The sequence below is a fragment of the Hyperolius riggenbachi genome, chromosome 7 (assembly GCF_040937935.1).
Source record: "Hyperolius riggenbachi isolate aHypRig1 chromosome 7, aHypRig1.pri, whole genome shotgun sequence".
In the NCBI taxonomy this organism is placed as follows: domain Eukaryota; kingdom Metazoa; phylum Chordata; class Amphibia; order Anura; family Hyperoliidae; genus Hyperolius; species Hyperolius riggenbachi.
This window is the reverse complement of record NC_090652.1, coordinates 11032221-11055728: the sequence shown is the minus strand read 5'-3', so window position 1 is coordinate 11055728 and position 23508 is coordinate 11032221. Positions and strand designations below refer to the sequence as shown.

General features: G+C 42.6%; 1 protein-coding gene across 1 annotated transcript in view; it reads right to left on the bottom strand.

Moving 5' to 3' along the window:
* The window catches only part of LOC137525373 (NXPE family member 2-like), a 66903-nt gene that overhangs the window by 12113 nt on the left and 31282 nt on the right, over positions 1–23508 (bottom strand). The window contains exons 2-3 of the mRNA XM_068246436.1: positions 14607–15325; positions 2890–2951 (exon numbers count right to left, since the gene is read on the bottom strand). Of these exons, the coding sequence (XP_068102537.1) occupies positions 2890–2951; positions 14607–15325 (781 nt within the window). The remainder of the gene's footprint in view (positions 1–2889; positions 2952–14606; positions 15326–23508) is intronic.

Genomic DNA, 23508 nt, shown 5'->3' with positions numbered 1-23508 from the left:
GCCATTCACTCCCATAATAAATATCGTTTAATGGGCGCCCGATAGGAAAAAAGGGCGCCGGAGAAAAATAACGTTTTAAAAGCGGCGCCCGGAGACTTAATGTTTTATTACTGCTTCTCATGATTACACATTATTTAATGATTTATACATTTTTTAATATTATTTTTAAACAAAAAACAGTACAATATTTTTTTCAAACATTATTTTTAAACGAAAATTTTTTTTTTTTTTACATTATTTTTAAACGAAAAAAACGCACAATATGTTTTTGAAACGTTATTAATGCTTATCACAGGGGGGTCTTAGGTTTAGGCACCAACAGGGGGGTCTTAGGTTTAGGCACCAACAGGGGGGTCTTAGGTTTAGGCACCAACAAGGGGGTCTTAGGTTTAGGCACCACCAGGGGGGTCTTAGGTTTAGGCACCAACAGGGGGTCTTAGGTTTAGGCACCAACAGGGGGGGTCTTAGGTTTAGGCATCAACACTGGGGTCTAGGGGTTAGGGGTAGGTACAGGGAGGGTTACTTAGTAATTTTTTTTTAAACGTTATTATACGTTTCACTATTTAAACGAAAGATTAACGTTTTTACAATTGCCGATTTAATGCACATTATTTAATGATTTATAACTTTATAAAACATTAACTTTAAACGAAATACAGTACAATACATTTTTAAACGTTATCCATGCTTATCGTTTAAAACCCTGCGCCCTTTTTTCCCAGCGCCCCTTTTTAACGTACGCATGATGATGGCTGGAGATACTGGTAGATGTACAGAGATGTTACATCCCCCTGTAAGCAGTAATGTGGTGATCAGTGGTAACTGTAATGCTAAACACAAAATGATGATGGCAGGAGATACTGATAGATGCACAGAGATGTTACATTCCCCTGTAAGTATCAATGTGGTGATCAGTGGTAATTGTAATGCTAAACAGAGAATGATGATGGCAGGAGATACTGATAGATGTACAGATATGTTACATTCCCCTGTAAGTATCAATGTGGTGATCAGTGGGGATTGTAATGCTAAACAGAGAATGATGATGGCAGGAAATACTGATAGATGTACAGAGATGTTACATCCCCCTGTAAGTAGCAATGTGGTGATCAGTGGTAATTGTCATGCTAAATAGAGTATGATCATGGCAGGAGATACTGATAGATGTACAGAGATGTTACATCTCCCGGTAAGTAGCAATGTGGTGATCAGTGGTAACTGTAATGCTAAATAGAGAATGATGATGGCAGGAGATACTGATAGATGTACAGAGATGTTACATCCCCCTGTAAGTAGCAATGTGATGTCAGTGGTGACTGTAATGCTAAACAGAGAATGATGATGGCAGGAGATACTGATAGATGTACAGAGATGTTACATCCCCCTGTAAGTAGCAATGTGGTGATCAGTGGTAACTATAATGCTAAACAGAGAATGATGATGGCAGGAGGTACTGATAGATGTACAGAGATGTTACATTCCCCTGTAAGCAGCAATGTGGTGATCAGTGGTGAGTGTAATGCTAAACAGAGAATGATGATGGCAGGAGATACTGATAGGTGTACAAAGATGTTACATCCCCCTGTAAGCAGCAATGTGGTGATCAGTGGTGATTGTAATGCTAAATAGAGACTGATGATAGCAGGAGATACTGATAGATGTACAGAGATGTTACATTCCCCTGTAAGCAGCAATGTGGTGATCAGTGGTGAGTGTAATGCTAAACAGAGAATGATGATGGCAGGAGATACTGATAGGTGTACAAAGATGTTACATCCCCCTGTAAGTAGCAATGTGGAGATCAGTGGTGATTGTAATGCTAAACAGAGAATGATGATGGCAGGAGATACTGATAGGTGTACAAAGATGTTACATCCCCCTGTAAGCAGCAATGTGGTGATCAGTGGTGATTGTAATGCTAAATAGAGACTGATGATAGCAGGAGATACTGATAGATGTACAGAGATGTTACATTCCCCTGTAAGCAGCAATGTGGTGATCAGTGGTAACTGTAATGCTAAATAGAGAATGATGATGGCAGGAGGTACTGATAGATGTACAGAGATGTTACATCCCCTGTAAGTAGCAATGTGGTGATCAGTGGTGAGTGTAATGCTAAATAGAGACTGATGATAGCAGGAGATACTGATAGATGTACAGAGATGTTACATTCCCCTGTAAGTAGCAATGTGGTGATCAGTGGTGATTGATACTGATAGATGTACAGAGATGTTACACCCCCCTGTAAGTAGCAATGTGGTGATCAGTGGTGAATGTAATGCTAAACAGAGAATGATGATGGCAGGAGATACTGATAGCTGTACAGAGATGTTACATCCCCCTGTAAGTAGCAATGTGGTGATCAGTGGTGGTTGTAATGCTAAACAGAGAATGATGATGGCAGGAGATACTGATAGATGTACAGAGATGTTACACCCCCCTGTAAGTAGCAATGTGGTGATCAGTGGTGAGTGTAATGTTAAACAGAGAATGATGATGGCAGGAAATACTGATAGATGTACAGAGATGTTAAATTTTAAAGATCCATATTAAAATAGATAATCATATTAAATATTAAGTGAACTGTTTTTCAATCGATTCAACTTTTTGCCTTATACAATCTTTTTTTTTCGAAACCGCGTCAATCTTGAACACACGTGTGTGGTACCTCGAGCAACGTCCTCAGAACTTTGAATCAAGTGAAACATTAAATCGATCTCATCGATCGCATGGAACAAAAATTGTAAAAAAAAAAAAAAAATGTAACGTATGTGGCCACCTTTACAGTGATTTAAATTTATGGCAAGTTTGCATTATAGATAAAAAAAACAAAAAAACTTTTTACAAAAAAAAAAAAAAAAAGAAGAAAAAGAAGAAGAAATGACTTACTGCCACAAGTGTTGATTGATATAGTGTCATATGTCTGAGGAATTTCAATGTAAATATTTGACCTTCAGGAATGATCAGAAAGACATAAGAAATCAGAATTCTTCAATCAATTAGCAATGGTGATAGTTAAAAAAAAAAAAACATATTCAAAACAAAAGACATTGGCCTCAATTCACTAAGCTTATCTCCTGTCTTTAATAACTCTTCTAGAATTGTTACCATGGTGATAAGGCATGTAGTATTCAGGAAACATTTTACCTCAGGCAAACCTAAAGTTAACTCTTCTGTCTTTAAGTTAACTCTCCAATCCTTAAAATAACTCCATAGTTAAAGACAGGCTGTTTATTAACTGCATGTGAAAATAACTACAGAGGAGGTAACTTAACTACAGAGGAGGTAAATTAACTACAGGAGAGGTAACTTAACTACAGAGGAGGTAACTTAAGGAATGAAGAGATAAGATAACTCTCTCTTATGTGGAGGTAAGTTTTCTCCTGCCTTATTATCTCCAGCATGATCTTAGTGAATTAAGGCCATTGTCCTCAATTCACTAAACTTATCTCCTGTCTTTAATAACTCTTCTAGAGTTGTTACCATGGTGATAAGGCATGTAGTATTCAGGAAACATTTTACCTCAGGCAAGCCTAAAGTTAACTCTTCTGTCTTTAAGTTAACTCTCCAATCCTTAAAATAACTCCAGAGTTAAAGACAGGCTGTTAATTAACTGCGTGAGAAAATAACTACAGAGGAGGTAAATTAACTACAGAGGAGGTAACTTAAGGAATGAAGAGATAAAATAACTCTCTTACTAGTGGAGGTAAGTTTTCTCCTGCCTTATTATCTCCAGCATGATCTTAGTGAATTGAGGCCATTGGCCTCAATTCACTAAACTTATCTCCTGTCTTTAAAGAGAACCCGAGGTGGGTTTGAAGAATATTATCTGCATACAGAGGCTGGATCTGCCTATACAGCTCAGCCTCTGTTGCTATCCCAAACCCCCCTAAGGTCCCCCTGCACTCTTTAATCCCTCATAAATCACAGCCACGCTGCTGACAAACAGCTTGTCAGAGCTGGCTGTGTTTATCTCTCTATAGTGTCAGTCTGCTGCTCTCCCCGCCTCCTGTAGAACTCCAGTCCCCGCCTGCATCCCTTCCCTCCCTGCTGATTGGAGGGAAGGGACGGGGGCAGGGACCGGAGCTATGCAGGAAGCGGGGGAGAAGCTGAGACTGACACTACAGATGTAAACAGAGCCTCACAGCACAGCTGTGATTTATGAGGGATTGCAGAGTGCAGGGGGACCTTAGGGGGGTTTGGGATAGCAACAGAGTCTGGGCTGTATAGGCAGATCCAGCCTCTGTATGCAGATAACATTCTTTAAACACACCTCGGGTTCTCTTTAATAACTCTTCTAGAGTTGTTACCATGGTGATGAGACATGTCGTATTCAGGAAACATTTTACCTCAGGCAAGCCTAAAGTTAACTCTTCTGTCTTTAAGTTAACTCTCCAATCCTTAAAATAACTCCAGAGTTAAAGACAGGCGTGTGAAAATAACTACAGAGGAGGTAAATTAACTACAGAGAGGGTAAATTAACTACAGAGGAGGTAAAATAACTACAGAGGAGGTAAATTAACTACAGAGGAGGTAACTTAAGGAATGAAGAGATAAGATAACTCTCACTGTGTGGAGGTAAGCTTTCTCTTGCCTTATTATCTCCAGCATGATCTTAGTGAATTGAGGCCTAAGTGCCTGATCACTTTTCTCCTAAGTTTTCTCCTAGGAGATAATTTGATCCTGAGCACAAGATAAAAAATGAAATCGGTACTTACCTGGGGCTTCCTCCAACCCACCGTAGGCTGCGAGGTTACCAGGCGACACCCGGGTGTCAGTCCGACACTTCATGACCGGTGACGCTCTGCGTCATCACGACGGTCGGCGTGACAGTCCTGCACATGCGCGGTTCAGAGTTAGAAAACACGTATGCACAGGACTGTCATGCCGGCTGCCATGATGACGCATAGCGTCCTTTGTGAAGAGCGTCACCGGTCACGAAGTGTTGGGCCGACACTCTGCCCGGGTGTGGCCGGTAATTAAGTCGCCAGCGGGACCGGGAGAGGAGCCAGGAGGACGCCGGGGGTGGACTGGAGGAAGCCCCAGGTAAGTACCGATTTCATTTTCATCTACTGCTCAGGGTCCCCTTAAAATAACGTTTGCACCCTGCAGTTGAAAAAGTACCAAAAAGTAGGTTATAAAAATGTTACTTGCTGGTGACACTGAAGCAAAAAAAAATAATAATTATGAAATAATGATTTGTATGTGTAGTACAGCTAAGAAATAAAACATTAGGAACAGAGACATAAGTCTAATATTGTTTCCAGTACCGGAAGCGTTAATAAACTCCAGTTGTTATCTATGCAAAATCGAGCCATCGAGCTCCACGACTTTCAAAGTCTGTCTTCTGAAGCTTGTTATCTCAAGTCTCTGTAAATGTATTGTTTTTTTTTTCCTGCAGAGAACAGTTCAAAAGTTCACTGGCCTGCTCTGTAAAAATCATTTAGAATGCTGAGTAGTGTGTAAACTGCAAATATTACAGAATGATGCAATGTTATAAACACTGTATAACTGACAATAAAAATATGAGAGTATTTTCTTTGCTACTAATGTTCTAGTAATCATCCGTAATACACAACCAATTCATTATATCATAATTGTGTTTCTGCTTCAGTGTCTCTTTAAAAGGCATTTTATTTTTAATGGGAAAATATCACCTAGGACAGGGATACCCAGCTCCAACCCTCAAGGGCTGAGATCCCACACAACCTGGAAAGGTGCGGTCCATCAGGTAGAAGACATTTGCTATTTCTCTGTCCAGCCTAAACTCTGGCATGGATATGGCCCTCGAGAACTGGAGTTGGGCATCCCTGACCTAGGAGAACACTTAGGAGAAAAAGTGAATCGTATCTGGCCCTAATTATTTAATAATCAGCAGTAGTGTGCCCCAAACTTGAATGCAGACCATAGTACTTACCCTAAGATAGAACTGTCAACTGCAGGACCTTATATAGACAGGTGTGCGCCTTTCCAAGGCATGTCCAATCAACTGAATTTACCACAGGTAGACTACAATTCATCTGCAGAAACATCTCAAGGATGATCGGGGAAACAGGATGCACCTGAGCTCAATTTTGAGCTTCATGGTAAAGGCTGTGAAAACTTATGTTCATATGCAATTCAGTTTTCTCCTAGGTAATATTTTCACAATTTGTCATAAAATGCATTTTAGACCACCAGCAAGCAAAAAAATACTCAAAATAAATTTGATAGTACTTTTTTTTTACTTATTTTGGGGTACTTTTTCAACTGTAAAATGTTGAAAATTTAGTTTACAGAGAAGATGAAAATTATCTCCCAGGAGATAACTCATGTGAAAAAATGTATTGCATATGGGCCATGATGAGTACGTTTTTTTAAATGTTTATCTGGTTCCGGACTGACGCAATTGAAATCTACGTCCTGCATATGGCTGCGCGGATCTGAGGACGTAGATTTTAACACTTATCGCCGTGCGGTTCCCCCGCTCCCACCGATTGCGCCGCTGTCTCCCCGCCGCGGATCACTCGCCCTGCCGTCTATATGACGGCAGAGCCGCGTGAGCCGGCCAGGAGCCGATTTCATTGGTTCCTGGCCCTGTCATCAATGTAAGCCAATGGTCACTGTAAGCCAATCCCATTGGCTTAAATTGATTGAGTGCGCACAGCACTCTGCCTTTATAGGGACGGCAGAGAGAGCGACCTTCGGCGGGGATAGAATGGCGTGACCGGCGGGGGCGAAGGATGATTTCGGCGATTCGTCGGTATGCTCCGTTTTACCGTGCCAGCAGTCTCTGGTCCTTAAAGGACTTACGAGCCCAAATCCGTAAAAAAAGGTCTGTACCTGTATGACGTTTGAAGGCACGAAGGACGCCATCCGCGCCCTCCGTGCAGCTCTGCCGGGTCCCCGCTGCTTGTCCTCTCCCCGGCCGGACGCCGACCCCCCAGTCCGGGTCGGGCTCTCTTGCCTCCTCAAATATGGCCGCCGGAGGAGACCGTGGCTCAAGGTCCTGTAATCCTCTGGGAAGTCATCACACCTTGTAAGACTGATGTTGATGAGCTCATGGCATATCGTATACCTGGGGAAGTCACACATGTCTGATCTGCCACTCCCCGTTACCTGATCAACTTGTGGAGCATGCTGACTGTGGAAGTCCTCTGGTGCATGAAGGTGATGAGTACCGGAGTTGTATGATGTTGCAGGCGGGTTTAGCTGTAATGTGTTTTATAAGCTTTTGGTTGGCTGCTGTTTGAACTGTGGCTCGTTTCTACAATTCACCTTGTCAGTGATACGAAGTGATGTCTTTGGCCGTGTGGCCACACTAGTGTGGTGAATCTGAGGTACTGCGGTGTGTTCAGTTTACTATCAATGTCAAGCGTTAGGACTTTGTTCTTAATAGGAGGCAGTGTTGCTAACCTTTCACAATATTTTTTACTGACAAATACCTAAAAATTTACTGACAAAAGATTGTTTTTACTGACAAAATCCCCTGCGCCAAAAATGGGCGTGGTCACGCAACAGAATGTGGGCGTGGTCATGGGTGGGGCCAAATAGAAATGATTTTAGTAGTGCTGTAAAAGGTCTGCAGGGGAAGTTTGAGCTCTGCCATAGTGTTTCCCCCCCTTTCCCCAAAATACATGTAATCTTACAGCATTTCACCAAAAATCCACGTAATCTGGCAGAGGTTCTTCCAAAATACAGATAATATGGCAGTGGTTCCCTAAAAATAGATGTAATCTGGCAGCAGCGATTCCCCCAACATACACATAATCTGGCAGCAGTTCCCCAAAATACATTTAATCTGACAGCAGTGGTTCCCCAAAAATAGGTCTATGAGTCCCCAGGTCTATAGGTGTCCCCAGCATAGGTGGCCAGCGGTATAGATGTCCCTAGAGCAGGTAGCCAGGGGTAGAGATGTCCCCAGAACAGGTAGCCAGGGGTATATGTGCCCAGTATATGTAGGCAGGGGTATATGTCCCCAGTATATGTAGCAAGAGGTATATGTGCCCAGTATATGTAGCCAGGGGTATATGTGCCCAGTATATGTAGTCAGGGGTATATGTGCCCAGTATATGTAGTCAGGGGTATATGTGCCCAGTATATGTAGCCAAAGGTAAATGTCTCCAGTATATGTAGCCAGAGGTACAGTATATATCCCCAGTAAATGTAGGCAAGGGTATATGTGCCCAGTATACGTAGTCAGGGGTATATATGCCCAGTATATGTAGCCAGAGGTATATGTCCCTAGAATATGTAGGCAGGGGTATATGTCCCCAGTATATGTAGGCAGGGGTATATGTCCCCAGTATATGTAGTCAGAGGTATATGTCCTCAGTATCTGTAGGCAGGTGTATATGTCCCCAGTATATGTTGGCAGGGGTATATGTCCCCAGTATATGTAGTCACAGGTATATGTCCCCAGTATATGTAGTCACAGGTATATGTCCCCAGTATCTGTAGGCAGGTGTATATGTGCCCAGTATATGTTGGCAGGGGTATATGTGCCCAGTATATGTTGGCAGGGGTATATGTGCCCCGTATATGTAGTAGGGGGTATATGTCCCGATTTGTGACCTAGGCGACTTCTCTTCTCAGTGACAATGCCTCCAGCTGTGCTGCAGGACCTTTGCCTGAAATGCCTGAAATGCCCACACACCTTCCTGAACTGCTTCAGGACCTCCTGTAAGACTGGGTACTTCCACACAAATCTTTGGATTATTAGATTCAGCAGTTGGTGCGGGGTCAGCCACTGATCCACATGTTTGTTCACAGCAGCCAGGAGAGCTGCTCCAGTGTTACTCTCGGCTTTGGTGCAAGACATGTCTAAGATGGCGTGACACCGTCATACCTGGCATGCAGCATAGGCCCTGGGGAGCTGGGGGTGTGTAGTTGGAGAGGCGATCGCAGCAGCAGTAGAGTAGCACTGTCACTCAGCCAAGGAGGAGGACGATGACAGCGAAGAGGATGTAGCAGGAGGAGTAGGAGCAGAAGGACAGGAGGTGGCAGCAGGCCTGCCTGCAAGCCATGGAGGTGTTACAACTAGGTCCGCAGCACACCCACATACTCCCTGCTTGCCAGCGGTCACCAGGTTGACCCGATGTGCTGTATAAGTAATGTACCTGCCCTGACCGTGCTTTGCAGACCAGGCATCCGTGGTCAGATGGACCCTTGACCCAACGCTGTGTGCCAGAGATGACACCCCTTGCCTTTCAACATCATGGTACAGTTTGGGTATCGCCTTTTTTGAGAAATAATTGCGGTCTGGTATCTTCCACTGCGGTGTCCCAATCGCCACAAATTTTCGGAAGGCCTCAGAGTCCACCAGCTGGTATGGTTTGTGCTTTTTCATCATGTGCCTTCGTAAGGCAGTTGTCCCTACGCGGGTCTTGGTCTTTCCAAAAAATTTCCACACTGCTGAGCCCTGAGATGATGACACTGTGGTGGTAGCGGCAGCAGCTGACCTTGAAGGGCATGTTGGCTGGCTGTCCATAGATGGCGATACATGCCGAACACTGCCACTAGCTGTTTCTGACGACGAGCTCCCCTTGCTTCTTTCAGCAACTCGTCTCCTCCTACTCCTCTCTGACTCTCCCTCTGAACTGTCCCCCTTTTCATCTCCTCTAATGGGAACCACATGACATCCATGGCAGTATCATCATAATTATCATCCTAATCATCCTCCACAGCTTCGCTTCTATCAGACACCTCAAAAACTGCACCAACAGCAGGTACTTCATCATCCTCACACCTTACGTCCATAGTGACACCTAATTCAGACATATGAGGTGGTGTAACTCGCTTAGAGCCTTCATCTTGTTGTAACAATAATGGCTGTGAATCAGTTAATTCCCCACAAAATAACTTCTGCGAAGTGTCAAATATAGCAGATGTGATGCTAGTAGAAGCGCTGGTGGCTGCGGAAGATGAGATGTTCTGTGTTAAATAGTCAACTACGTCCTAACAATCTTGGGAGTTGATGGCACATGGCTTCTGAACTCTGTACTTTGGTCCAGGGCCGCACGAAATTATGTCAGCATGACCTCGAATAGACATGCTGGTTGGCCTGCCTCTGGCTCTGCTTGTTGTTTTGTCCATATTGGGGGGATGAAGTGAAAGGTATGCACTGACTTGATTAATACATTATGCAGTCACACAGATGCAGTGAAAGGTATACACTGACTGCTGGTATAATACAATGTGCAGTCACAAAAGTGCAGTGAAAAGTATGCACTGACTGGTATATAAAACAGTTTGTAGTCACACAGATGCAGAGAAAGGTATGCAGTGACTGCTGGTATAACAATGTGCAGTCATACAGGTGCAGTGAAAATGGATGCACTGACTGCTGGTATATAAAACAGCGTGCGGGCACACAGATGCAGTGACTGGTATATAAAACCGCGTGCGGTCACACAGATGCAGTGAAAGGTATGCAGTGACTGGTATTATATTACAATGTGCAGCAGTCACACAGGTGCAGTGAAAAGGTATGTAGTGACTGCTGGTATAATACAATGTGCAGTCACACACATGCAGTGAAAATGGATGCACTGACTGGTATATAAAACAGCGTGCTGTCACACAGATGCAGTGAAAGGTATGCAGAGACTGCTGGCATAACAATGTGCAGTCACACAGGTGCAGTGAAAGGTATGCAGTGACTGCTGGTATAACAATGTGCAGTCACACAGGTGCGGTGAAAATTATGCAGTGACAGTGGTATAACAATGTGCAGTCATACAGGTGCAGTGAAAGGTATGCAGTGACTGCTGGTATAACAATGTGCAGTAACACAGGTGCAGTGAAAGGTATGCCGTGACTGCTGGTATAACAATGTGCAGTCACACAGGTGCAGTGAAAAGGTATGCAGTGACTGCTGGTATAACAATGTGCAGTCACACAGGTGCGGTGAAAGGTATGCAGTGACAGCTGGTATAACAATGTGCAGTCATACAGGTGCAGTGAAAGGTATGCAGTGACTGCTGGTATAACAATGTGCAGTCACACAGGTGCAGTGAAAGGTATGCAGTGACTGGTATATAAAACAGCGTGCGGTCACACATATGCAGTGAAAGGTATGTAGTGACTGCTGGTATAACAATGTGCAGTCACACAGGTGCAGTGAAAGGTACGCAGTGACTGCTGGTATAACAATGTGCAGTCACACAGGTGCAGTGAAAAGGTAGGCACTGAATGTGCTGGGCCTGGCACAGTATAGCAATTAGCTAGGGCCAGCTGTGACAGAAAGGGCTGTGTCAGTGGGCCACACACACACACACACACACACACACACACACACACACACACACACACACACACACACACACACACACACACACACACACACACACACACACACAAAAACACATCACAACAAGAACATTATCTTTTAAAAGAGCTGTTTTTGGGTGCTTTTCAGCAATAAATATCAGCAAGGAGCAAGCTAACAGACCTCCTAACTATCGCTTTCCCTCTCTCCAATGTTTCTCCCTTCTCTTACTAATATCAGCAGCACACAGAGTGAGAAAATGGCTGATGCTGCTGGAGGGGGGGAAGGGGGGGGGGGCTCCAGGAGGGAGTGCAGCCTGATTGGCTGCCATGTGTCTGCTGACTGTGGTATAAAAGGTCAAAGTTTAGCCCAATGATGTAGTGTAGGGGGCGGGACGAACTCGCATAAAGTTCGTGTTTCGACACGAACATGAACTCGCGTTCAGGGCCGGCGCTACCATAGAGGCAGAGGAGGCAGCTGCCCCAGGGCCCCAGAGCTTGTAGGGGCCCCCAGTGGCTACAAGAGGAAAACATTTTTTTTAAATCGGCCTTATAGTTTTTGAGAAAATCGATTTGAAAGTTTCAAAGGAAAAAAAATACACATTTAAAAACCTGCCGACTTTAAAGAGACTCCGTAACAAAAATTGCATCCTGTTTTTTATCATCCTACAAGTTCTAAAAGCTATTCTAATGTGTTCTGGCTTACTGCAGCACTTTCTGCAATCACAGTCTCTGTAATAAATCAATGTATCTTTCCCCTGTCAGACTTGTCGGCCTGTGTCTGGAAGGCTGCCAAGTTCTTCAGTGTTCTGGTTCTGCCATGAACTCCCCCTTCCAGGCCTCTCTATGCACACTGCCTGTGTGATATTTAGATTAGTGCAGCTTCTCTCTGCTCTCATATCTTTTACAAGCTGGATAAATCCTCCTCTGAGCTGGCTGGGCTTTCACATACTGAAGAATTACAGACAAGGGCAAAGCTGTTTGCAGGAGAAAAACGAGCAGCCTGAACTGCAGGTGGAAAGAAACACACAAATGATCTCTTGAGATTCAAAAGGAAGGCTGTATACAGCCTGCTTGTGTATGAATGTATTTTCTATGTGTGGACATACTGTACATCAACCTACTTCCTGTTTTGGTGGCCATTTTGTTTGTTTATAAACAAACTTTTTAAAACTGTTTTTAACCACTTTTAATGCGGCGGGGAGTGGCGAAATTGTGACAGAGGGTAATAGGAGATATCCCCTAACGCACTGGTATGTTTACTTTTGTGCGATTTTAACAATACAGATTCTCTTTAATGGTTGATAGCAAATCCATCTTAAATGCTAGAAACCCTAAATTTGCAGGATATGTTAAGGAGATCATTAGGAATAAGAGGAAAAAACAATTTTTCAAAAAGACCTTATAGTTTTTGAGAAAATCGATTTTAAAGTTTCGAAGGAAAAAAGTATACTTTTAAATGCGGTAAATGTCACTTTTAGTAGCAAACCTAACGTTAGTGTAATTTTACATGCATCAAACGAAAGCGCAATAAATTTGCTGACGGGGTTTCCAGGGGGTCTATACGCAGCCGCAGCGCTTTGGCCAGGGATCGCTATACAGCCGCAATATGGCTGTATGAAGATCCCTGGCATTTGTTCCTATTTTCCCAATTTTTTTTTTATGTTTAGAGTGTGGGAATTTAAAAAAAAATAAAAATTATGTGGGGTCGTTGCCGTGTCCTCGATCCTGCTGATGTCACCAGGAGCATACTGCGCAGGCACAGACCATACTGAGGCTGCGCAGTACGCTCCTGGTGACATCGGCAGGATCGAGGACACGGCAATGCAGGTGCAGTGGTTTTCAGACTTTAAAGTCTGAAATTCCAGAAGTGAACTGGAGGCGGGGCCGGAGCATCGGTGAGTGGCTGCGCCAACACAGGATGCCTGCGGGGGACCATTAGAAGCCCCGGGTAAGTTCAACTAATTTTCCCCCGACCCCCCTACAGTGTCCCTTTAAGCTAAATGTTGATTTTTCTATTAAGGTTATATACACTACTTATACTTTGAGACTCCTTCTATTATCAGTCGATGACTAGTGGTAAAATCTTTGTACTTGTGTACCATTTTGATTTCTTTACTGTTGTATGCTTTACATGCCGGAGTGCTATTGCCTTTTTGGTTTCTCTCCTCATTGTATTGATCTTTTTTCCTTAATAAACTTGAATTGTGAAAACATTTTTTTTTCTATTTTGGATTTTGAGATGATATTTGCAAAAATACATTGTGTTTTTGCCATGGCGTCAAACAAAGCAATTTTTTATTTCTCATGCGAAAATTTACGAAAAAATCATTATTTTAAAAAATCCACAAAAAGAAGCTAAAAATTGTTTTTAGAGCAAAAGTTCACAAAAAAATTCAAAAATAAAATGACAAACTTGATGCGTGAAGGCGGACCCGGAAGCTGGTTCCTGCATGCTGCCCCCCGTGCCTCCTCATTCTTCCTCTCAGGTGTTGGTGAGAAGTGACCCGCATGCTGCGTATTAGCAGCCCTACAGGTATCCGTGTTCTGCAGCTATCGAGCTTGGAAAGAAACTGGCACCAAAGTGGTTGAGTTGTCTTGGCGACATCCCACGTGTCTACACGTATGGAATGCCGTTACTGTTTTATGGTCAATTTATGGCTATCGCTGCAGCTTACCTGATTGAGGTTTGACCTAATATCCAAAAGGTCTGTAATGAATGCGTAGATGTTTATAATACATAGAGGAATGCATAAATATGCATACGGGGTGACATCTAAGTTCATGCCATTAAATTCAGGACTCTCTCTATCCACCATACACGTTTGTGGAGCATTATTTCTTTATTGGGCCTGAAGATAACACAATATAAAAATATAAGATTGTATACATACTCAAGAGTTCTCTAAATAGGAGTGCACTCTGAGACGGACTTTCGGCCTAGGGCCATATTAATGTATGCTTCCACATTTTAACGTGGTTTTTTTTTTAATAACTAGTAGTGCATAGGATTGTAATTTTTGATATTGGTGATTAAAGTTTTCGTATGTTCATACTCAGAGCTCCAAGTTTTTGTTGTTTATGAAAATTACAAACTTATTACAAAATTAATGTCTATGGCATTTTCACTCGAAAGTCGAATTTTACATTATAGTTGCAAAAATTAATGTAAAAAGAACATCTGCATTTTCACACAACACTGGTCAAAATAATTGTTTATTTCAGCACAGAGCCATGCTGGTTTTTTTTTTTTTGGTTTTTTTTATTGTAGGTTCGGTTTATGTTACCCATGTATGTGACAGGTTCCCTTGAGATGTTTTTGGTAGATATAATTTGTAAAGACAACAATTCTATCCTACCTTTCAAAGAGTTTACTTTCCTCCTTGGTAATATGAGGTATTTCGAGGTCATAGCCCCTCATTTCATTCAGGCTCTCGCAAGTAAAGTTGGGTGCTTTATAGCAGTAATATTCTTCTTCATACAAGGGGTCTATGTATTCACAGATCTCTTTCCCCTCTTCCTTGTACAGCTTAAATGCACATTTAGTCACTGCCTGTTTGCCAAGCATTTCAAACTTCCCCTCAAACCCCAGAACTCCTTGGCTTGCGTGCCTCGCTCTCCAGAGAGCTGCCACGCCTTCGCTAGGATGAAACAGCACAATGGAGGTCTTGGCTTTTCCAGCCCAAAATAAAGTAAAGTTAACCAGATATGAGCCGCTCTTGAGATCCTCCAGTTGTCCAGAAACAGAAGCTCCAAGCTCTGGGGAGAAGAGCCTGGCTCTTAGGAAGTCCCCACCATAGGTCTTCCTGTTGCCCAAGTAGTCATACATGTCAATCTGGACCACCAAGTCTTCTCCAACACAATACTGTTCCTTGGGGTTCACTATGAAGGCCTTGCTCATTTTGGCACTTGAGGTTTTGGTAAAATTTGTGAAGGGAGCTTCGGGGATGAGTCTTTCAATCTTTTCATACATGGCATCTATTTTCTCTTGGAGCTGTGTTTTCTTAGGGGGCTGGCTCATTAAATGTAGTTTCTCTCCTGTGTGGTGGTATATCCCTTGAAAATGCTTGCTAGAAACCTGCAAAGAAATAACATTAAAAAATATCTCACAATAGGTTAAAATTTTTACCAAAAACATTTTGGTTTCCTGGCATATTTATTTCTTAAGATACTCACCCATTAATCGTGCAAAATAATTGGCATCGTTTAATTAACCATTCCACCTCATGATTCAGAATTGTCTGCCTTTCTCTCTCCAACTCCTTACTTGACTCCCTTCAATCTGGATTCTGCACACACCATTTCACTGAAACTGTCCTCACTAAAGTTGCTAATGAACTACTGGTAGCTAAATCTTAAGGCCAGTTCTCCATTCTAATACTCCTCGATCTCAAGGCTTTGTTTTTGGGCCACTTTTTTTCTCAATCTACACCCGTGGCGTGGGACAACTAATTCCCTCTTTTGGTTTCCAGTATCAGCTCCATGCGGATGACACCCAAATCTATCTCTCAGCTCCTGACCTGTCCTCGCTACTAGAGTCCCCGACTGTCTACGTGTCGTTTTTGCATTCATGTCCTCCCGCATTCTTTAAAATCAACATGAGTAAAACAGAAATTGTGATTTTTCCACCATCGCCATCTATGCCCCCACCAATTGCAATCATAATTGTAGACAAGGGCGTGGTTTGCACACGGTGGAAGATGGAAGCCTAAGTTCAGAGCTCCTGCCGAGACTCACAAATCCCCGCAGCTAACACCCTTCCAGCGCTATGCTATCGAAACAAAAACATCCAGGAAGCTTCACAGACACCCAGAGAACAAAAGGTGTGCAGCCAAGCAGAAACATTCCAGACATATTTCGCTTGCAGAAGACGGACAACTCCCGGCGTGAGACATCTAAGATGACGCAGACACCTGCACCAGCAGAAGGCCCGCAGACCAGCTCTGCTACAGAACCTCTAGTGAGCCACGCTGACATGTTTGCTTATATTAAACAACTTCCCACGATGGCTGACATGAACAACTTAGCTGCAGACATTAAAAACAGTATGATGGGTGCAGTGTATGAGCTCAAGGAGGATGTACAGGGCCTAGTGAAGCGGATTGAGGATGCAGAGAGGGCGGGAGATAATAGAGATGCAGCCATTGAGGAACTACAGCAAGCAACAGTTTCTCATAACTTGCATTTAATTGAGATGAACAGATATATGGAAGACCTAGATAATAGGGGACGACGACACAACATCCGTGTGAAAGGAGTACCAGAGTCTGTGCAGCCCAGCGACATTAACGCTGCCCTCCTTTCTATCTTTGACAGGCCTAAGGACACTGCCATAGACATAGAACGTGCTCACAGAGCTTTAAGGTCGCGTGGTGCAGATGGCGAAACTCCTAGAGACATTGTGAGCTGTTTGGTTAACTTCATGCTAAAAGAAGAAATAATGCAAAAAGCAAGGGGACAGGACACCATAATGTTTAATGAAACAGAAATCAAATTATATCAAGACCCCTCACAGATCACATTAAAGTGAACCTCCGGACTAAAAATCGACTCAGCAGCACTGAAAAGGCCTGGTGTTTCTTTAACAGTTTCACAGCATGAGAACTTTGTTTCTCTTATACAAACCTCATTTTTAGCTGCATAGAAGAAAACTGCCCGGGCTTTTTTCCCCTGATGCTGTGCAAAGCATGATGGGATTTCTGATGTCGTTGCTCTCGTTCTGCTGTTTTGGTGCAAATTTTTCTTTTTTTACATTTTGAATTTGACATTTAAAGCCTAGTGTGTGCAGCTGGGAGGGGTAATCAGGACACAGAACAGTTGGAACTGTGTCTCCTGCTCCCTGTCACCTCCTTTCAACCAAAAAGATGGCTGCCCCCATGACAAAGATGGCAGCCCCCATGAATCACAAACATTTGCCTGTTCTTTTAAAACAGGGTGGGTAAGAGATTATATTACCTATCTATTCTAATTAACATAACTAATGTAACTTAATGACAGTATGTTTGTTTAGGCTGAAGTTCCCCTTTAAGGAATAGGAGAGCCCTCGCTCACACAGCATCACGTACAAATGGAAATTTCCTTTCGGTCTGCAGGCCTCACGAGATGGGCGCATAGCGGTTCTGCGTCTTCCGGGTGATGTTCACAAGTTCTGCAAAATCCTACGTATATCCTCTGTTCATTTACCTGACTTTTACGCAGATTTCCGTCTACCCGTAATCATGGGACACATGTTTAATGAAGGAGCCATCATCCCAGCAGGAGATATATGGCCTAATAAGCCTGGACTCAGACCCTCTTACCGCTCTAAGAAAAATGGCGATACTGATCGTAACAGGTCCAGAGATCGTTCTCCCCTCGCTCCTGACCGAGATACCTCCACAGATAGAACGGGAGATGTGGACTGATATACCTCCAAGCTAATTACATTCGCTGTGTTAGCCTTTACTTACTTGCCCGTCTGAGTCTCAGCTCGCTGGGCTTTTGGGTGTCATGATTATGGCTCTAAAATGACTGGTTGCCTGTGTTAGTAAGTTTATTTTTTTCATCACTACTCTTTCTGATTGCACTATTTCTTGTTCCAGGATATTAATATGCTTAGTGGGGTTCATAGAATACTGTCCACTCTCATGTGCTTATAAAATGATTCCTCAGGCTGAATAGCTACTCTAGAACTTTGACTTAATACTGTTATAATTAGACTGTTTCAGCACAAGTAATAGGATAGATTTTAGTCTATTGTCTAGTGTGATAGAGTTATATGATAATACTGATTCACTATGAAGCCACATCTGAATGTTTGACCTATTTTTGATAAGTTTTTTTGTTCACAGGTGCTTGATAGCATACACTTAGATACTAGGGGGAATGTGAGATCTCTATATATGGAGTGCTTCTCAGAATTACTTTTTGTTCCCACTTAAATATCATAAGTAGTTATCTATTCTATTGCATAAAAACAGACTTCCAAAATTCACGGTGCGTATGATCATTTTTCCCCCACAGAGGTGATTATACCCTTTTTACTTTTTTTTAAAAAAGAGGAGTATAATAAACTCACCACCTCACACCTGCCCCTCATATTTTCTTTGGGTCCTTATTCTTTTATAAGTACCCGGGGCTTACTAACTCCATCACCTGTAGTCTTGACATTCTTAAGAACACACCAAGCAACCTTCAGGAATTGCAATCTACCTGAGCTTGTACTGTACTGTATTTTTCTTTCTCTATACTTTACTGTTTATTTATTTTTATCTCCAATCCTGCTCTAAGCCCTCTACCTCTGAGCAGGGACAATGGATATTTGAATCACATCCTATTATGTTAGGGGCCTTAACACCCCTGAAAAAAGAAGCACTCTTTTTAGAGAACTTACTTCCTAAGGTACTGATATTGGTCTAATCCAAGAATCCCATTTTAAACGTGATAGCGTACCTAAAATCTAACCTAAAACAAGTCTTTCCCTCACATTTTTCACTCCACTAATCCCAATGGGAAATGATGAGCCGAAATTTTCGAAATTTCGAACTGCTTTAATTACGAATGCGAAATTTAACATTACGACCCAAATTCGTAATTTCGTAATTAATTTTCAAATCGTAATTTACAATTTCGTAATCGAAATTTCACTCCCGTAATGACGAATTTCGTGTCTCCAACCGAAATTTTACTTTTTCAGGTTTGTAAGGGTTTCTATCCCTCTAGATGCCTAAAATGAATAGGCTGGCCAGCCCTCCTCCTCCTCCTCCTCCTCCTCCTCCTCCCTCTCTCTCTCTCTCTCTCTCTCTCTCTCTCTCTCTCTCCAGAGATTGTAGTATTTCAAAACCATACTCACATTCATGACATGTCCAGGGATCAAACCCAGGCCAACCACATGGAAGACAGCTATGCTCACCACCATACCACCAAACACACACTAAATAGACTGCTAACCTAAATCTTACTTGTAGACAGTCATATGAGACACATGCTGGGTGCAGGGCTTTGTGATTGGACCATGCGATAGAGTGAGGTGCAAAAATGAAATCATGCCTAGCAGAGGATGGTTTCACAGTGCTAAATGCTAGGCTGGCTGTGGTGCAATTGGTTAGTGCGTTTGGCTGGTAACAGCAAGGTTACAGGTTCAATTCCATCCAGGCATGTCTTTTCCTTTTGCGTTCAACAGTTGTCCAAACAGAGCCAACAGAGCCCCAGATAGCCATGTAGAGTTAGGTCACAGCTAGCCTGGCTGTGGTGCAATTGGTTAGTGTGTCTGGCTGGTAACAGCAAGGTTACAGGTTCGATTCCATCCAGGCATGTCTTTTCCTTTTGAGTTCAACAGTTGTCCAAACACCGAGCACAAAGTTTTGCATGCGTAAAGTTTTACGCACGCAAAATACCCCATGGGGTTCAATGGCGCAGCGCGCGCACGCAAAAGGAAAAGACATGCCTGGATGGAATCAAACCTGTAACCTTGCTGTTACCAGCCAGACACACTAACCAATTGCACCACAGCCAGGCTAGCTGTGACCTAACTCTACATGGCTATCTGGGGCTCTGTTGGCTCTGTTTGGACAACTGTTGAACGCAAAAGGAAAAGACATGCCTGGATGGAATCAAACCTGTAACCTTGCTGTTACCAGCCAGACACACTAACCAATTGCACCACAGCCAGGCTAGCTGTGACCTAACTCTACATGGCTATCTGGGGCTCTGTTGGCTCTGTTTGGACAACTGTTGAACGCAAAAGGAAAAGACATGCCTGGATGGAATTGAACCTGTAACCTTGCTGTTACCAGCCAGACACACTAACCAATTGCACCACAGCCAGCCTAGCTGTGACCTAACTCTACATGGCTATCTGGGGCTCTGTTGGCTCTGTTTGGACAACTGTTGAACGCAAAAGGAAAAGACATGCCTGGATGGAATTGAACCTGTAACCTTGCTGTTACCAGCCAGACACACTAACCAATTGCACCACAGCCAGCCTAGCTGTGACCTAACTCTACATGGCTATCTGGGGCTCTGTTGGCTCTGTTTGGACAACTGTTGAACGCAAAAGGAAAAGACATGCCTGGATGGAATTGAACCTGTAACCTTGCTGTTACCAGCCAGACACACTAACCAATTGCACCACAGCCAGCCTAGCATTTAGCACTGTGAAACCATCCTCTGCTAGGCATGATTTCATTTTTGCACCTCACTCTATCGCATGGTCCAATCACAAAGCCCTGCACCCAGCATGTGTCTCATATGACTGTCTACAAGTAAGATTTAGGTTAGCAGTCTATTTAGTGTGTGTTTGGTGGTATGGTGGTGAGCATAGCTGTCTTCCATGTGGTTGGCCTGGGTTTGATCCCTGGACATGTCATGAATGTGAGTATGGTTTTGAAATACTATAGATCTCTGGAGAGAGAGAGAGAGAGAGAGGGAGAGAGAGGGAGAGGGAGAGGGAGAGGAGGAGGAGGAGTTGGTTGGTTATTCATTTTAGGCATCTAGAGGGATAGAAACCTTTGCAAACTTTAAAATACTAAATTTCGTAATCGTAATTACGAAAATTTGCGTAATTTGCGAAAATTACGAAATTTCGATTACTGCTAAAATCGTAATTGTAGTAATTTCGCGAAATTTCGGAAATTCGTAATTAGGTCATTACGCTCATCCCTAGTCACAACTATTATTCACAAGCGCCTTAATTTTGACTTAGTTGACATTATGAAGGATGAAGAGGGCAGGTTTCTGTTTATCAAAGGCAATATTTCTGGGGAAACATACACTGTGGCAAATTTTTACCTACCAAATTCAGGTCATTACAAATTCATAAAAAAGCACTCTCTAAATTAAAAGGTTTTTGTGACGGGATTTTGATTGTGGGCGGAGATTTTAATGTGGTTGTAGATCCTAAATTGGACTCGTCCAATGGAACTTCCTCTCTTCCATTTCAAACGCTTCGGCTTATCAGACATCAATTTAGCTCATTACAACTGATTGACACCTGGAGAATAGTTAATGCATCTGGGAGAGATTACACATTCTACTCTGGGCTTCATAAAAAATATACTAGAATTGATATGATCTTCATTATGCAAAGAGATCTCGAAAAACTGATTGACTCGGTTATTGGACCCATGTCGATTTCGGATCATGCTCCTGTACATACTAAACTAAGAATTGGTCCTCCTTTGAAAAAAAACATTGGACTTGGAGACTTAATCCTCATCTATTGTCAGATCAGACTAGAATCCAAAAAGTCAAATCTGCTATCAGGGACTATTTCCATAGTAATGGACAGCCAGATGAAAATCCCCTCTTAGTATGGGAGGCACACAAACCAGTAATTAGGGGAATGCTTATAGCTATGGGTTCCCAGGTTAAAAAGGAGAGAGATGCTGGTATTACTCATCAGATCGAAAAAGTAAAGTCACTAGAAGACACACATAAGCACTCTTTATCTCAGACAGACTATGAGGAGTTGCAGGTTGCTAGAGAGCGATTACTCAAATTGTTATACTACAGAGCTAACCATAGTTTCTCTATGAGGAAGAAATCCTTCTATGTGGAAGGTAATAAGCCAGGCAAATTATTAGCAAGATTACTACGTAATCGTAAAATGGAACTTCAGGTCTCTTGTATCAAGAAGAAAGATCAGACTAAAACCTACAAATTGCAGGAGATAGCAGACCAATTTGCGAAATTCTACTCTGATCTGTACAATCTCCCACAAAATTTGGATACTCAGTCTTGCTCACAGAAAATTCAGGATTTCCTCAAAAAGTTTGGCTTGAAAAAGTTGAAGGAACAAGACATGAAAGAAATGGAGGAGGAACTAACAGAGGATGAGCTTTATTTAGCATTGAAACAAACAGCATCAGGGAAAAGTCCAGGTCCAGACGGGTTTACCACACAATATTATCGCCTATATAGGGATGTACTAGCTCCTCATTTCATAAAAGCTTTCAATAACATATCTAAGAATGACAGACATTCCAAAGAACTAGTAACTGCCCATATAACGGTTATCCCTAAAGAGGGTAAAGATACTATGTTATGTGAAAGCTACCGTCCTATTTCATTGCTAAATGTTGACATTAAGCTTTTTGCTAAAATAATTGCAAATAGGCTACTTCCACATATCCCAGAACTTATCTCTCTGGACCAGGCTGGATTTGTCCCTGGACGTGAAGCCAGGGACAACACAGTGAAAACCATTAATATTCAGCATTGGCTTTCTCGGCGACCGGTGGAGGGGCTACTTCTCTCCACCGACGCCGAGAAGGCCTTTGATAGAGTGTCTTGGTCTTATATACATTCCCTTTTGGAAAGTTTGGGCCTGGGTCCATCTATGAAAAAATGGATAGCTCTATTGTATAGTGACCCTTCTGCCTGTGTCAGGGTGAATTGTACTCTTTCTAAAAGCTTTCAGTTGAAAAATGGCATGCGGCCCTCTCTCTCCGCTAATCTTTATTTTATCTTTGGAACCATTTTTGAATGCTGTGCGATCTAATGTAAATATCTCTGGAGTGCAAATAGGTGAAAAAGAATATAAATTAGCAGCATACGCTGATGATATGATTTTCTACATAACAAAGCCTTTCGTTTCGATTCCAAATTTACTACAAGAATTTGCGCTTTTTGCAGATATATCCAACCTAAAAATTTACTTCTCCAAGTCGTTTGGAATGAGCCTGACACTTCACCCTGACACAAAAGCATCCTGTATTCAAAACTTTCCTTTTAAGTGGGCAGATAAAAGTTTTACATATCTGGGGATCCAGATCACTTTTAGAACAGACAAATTAACCACTTAAGCCCAACTGGACGAGATTTCTCGTCCAGTTGGGCTGCGCGCACTCCCGCGGGTCGTGCGCGCTCCCGCGGGCCCCCCCGTGCGCGCCCCCGCTGCTGGCCGCTAGATTACCGATCAGTGAAAGGGATTATAAATCCCTTTCGCTGATCGGACCCCCCCGGAGAAAAGCCGACAGCGTCTCTTCAGATGCTGCGGCTTTTCTGAGCTCTGGGCTCCTTTCTTCTGCCTGGGAGCGAGATCGATCACTCCCAGGACTTTTTGATTCTGGCCATCTTGTGGCCAAATAGCAAATTACACCTGTAAAAAAAAAAATTCAAATTAAACATATAAATATATTAAAAAAAACCTGTTTACCTCCCACACCAAAAAATACCCACATACAAGTTTAAATAAAAAAAAAATAAAAATTACAATAATAATAATAAAAAAAAAAAACATAAATAGTTACCTAAGGGTCTGAACTTTTTAAATATGCATGT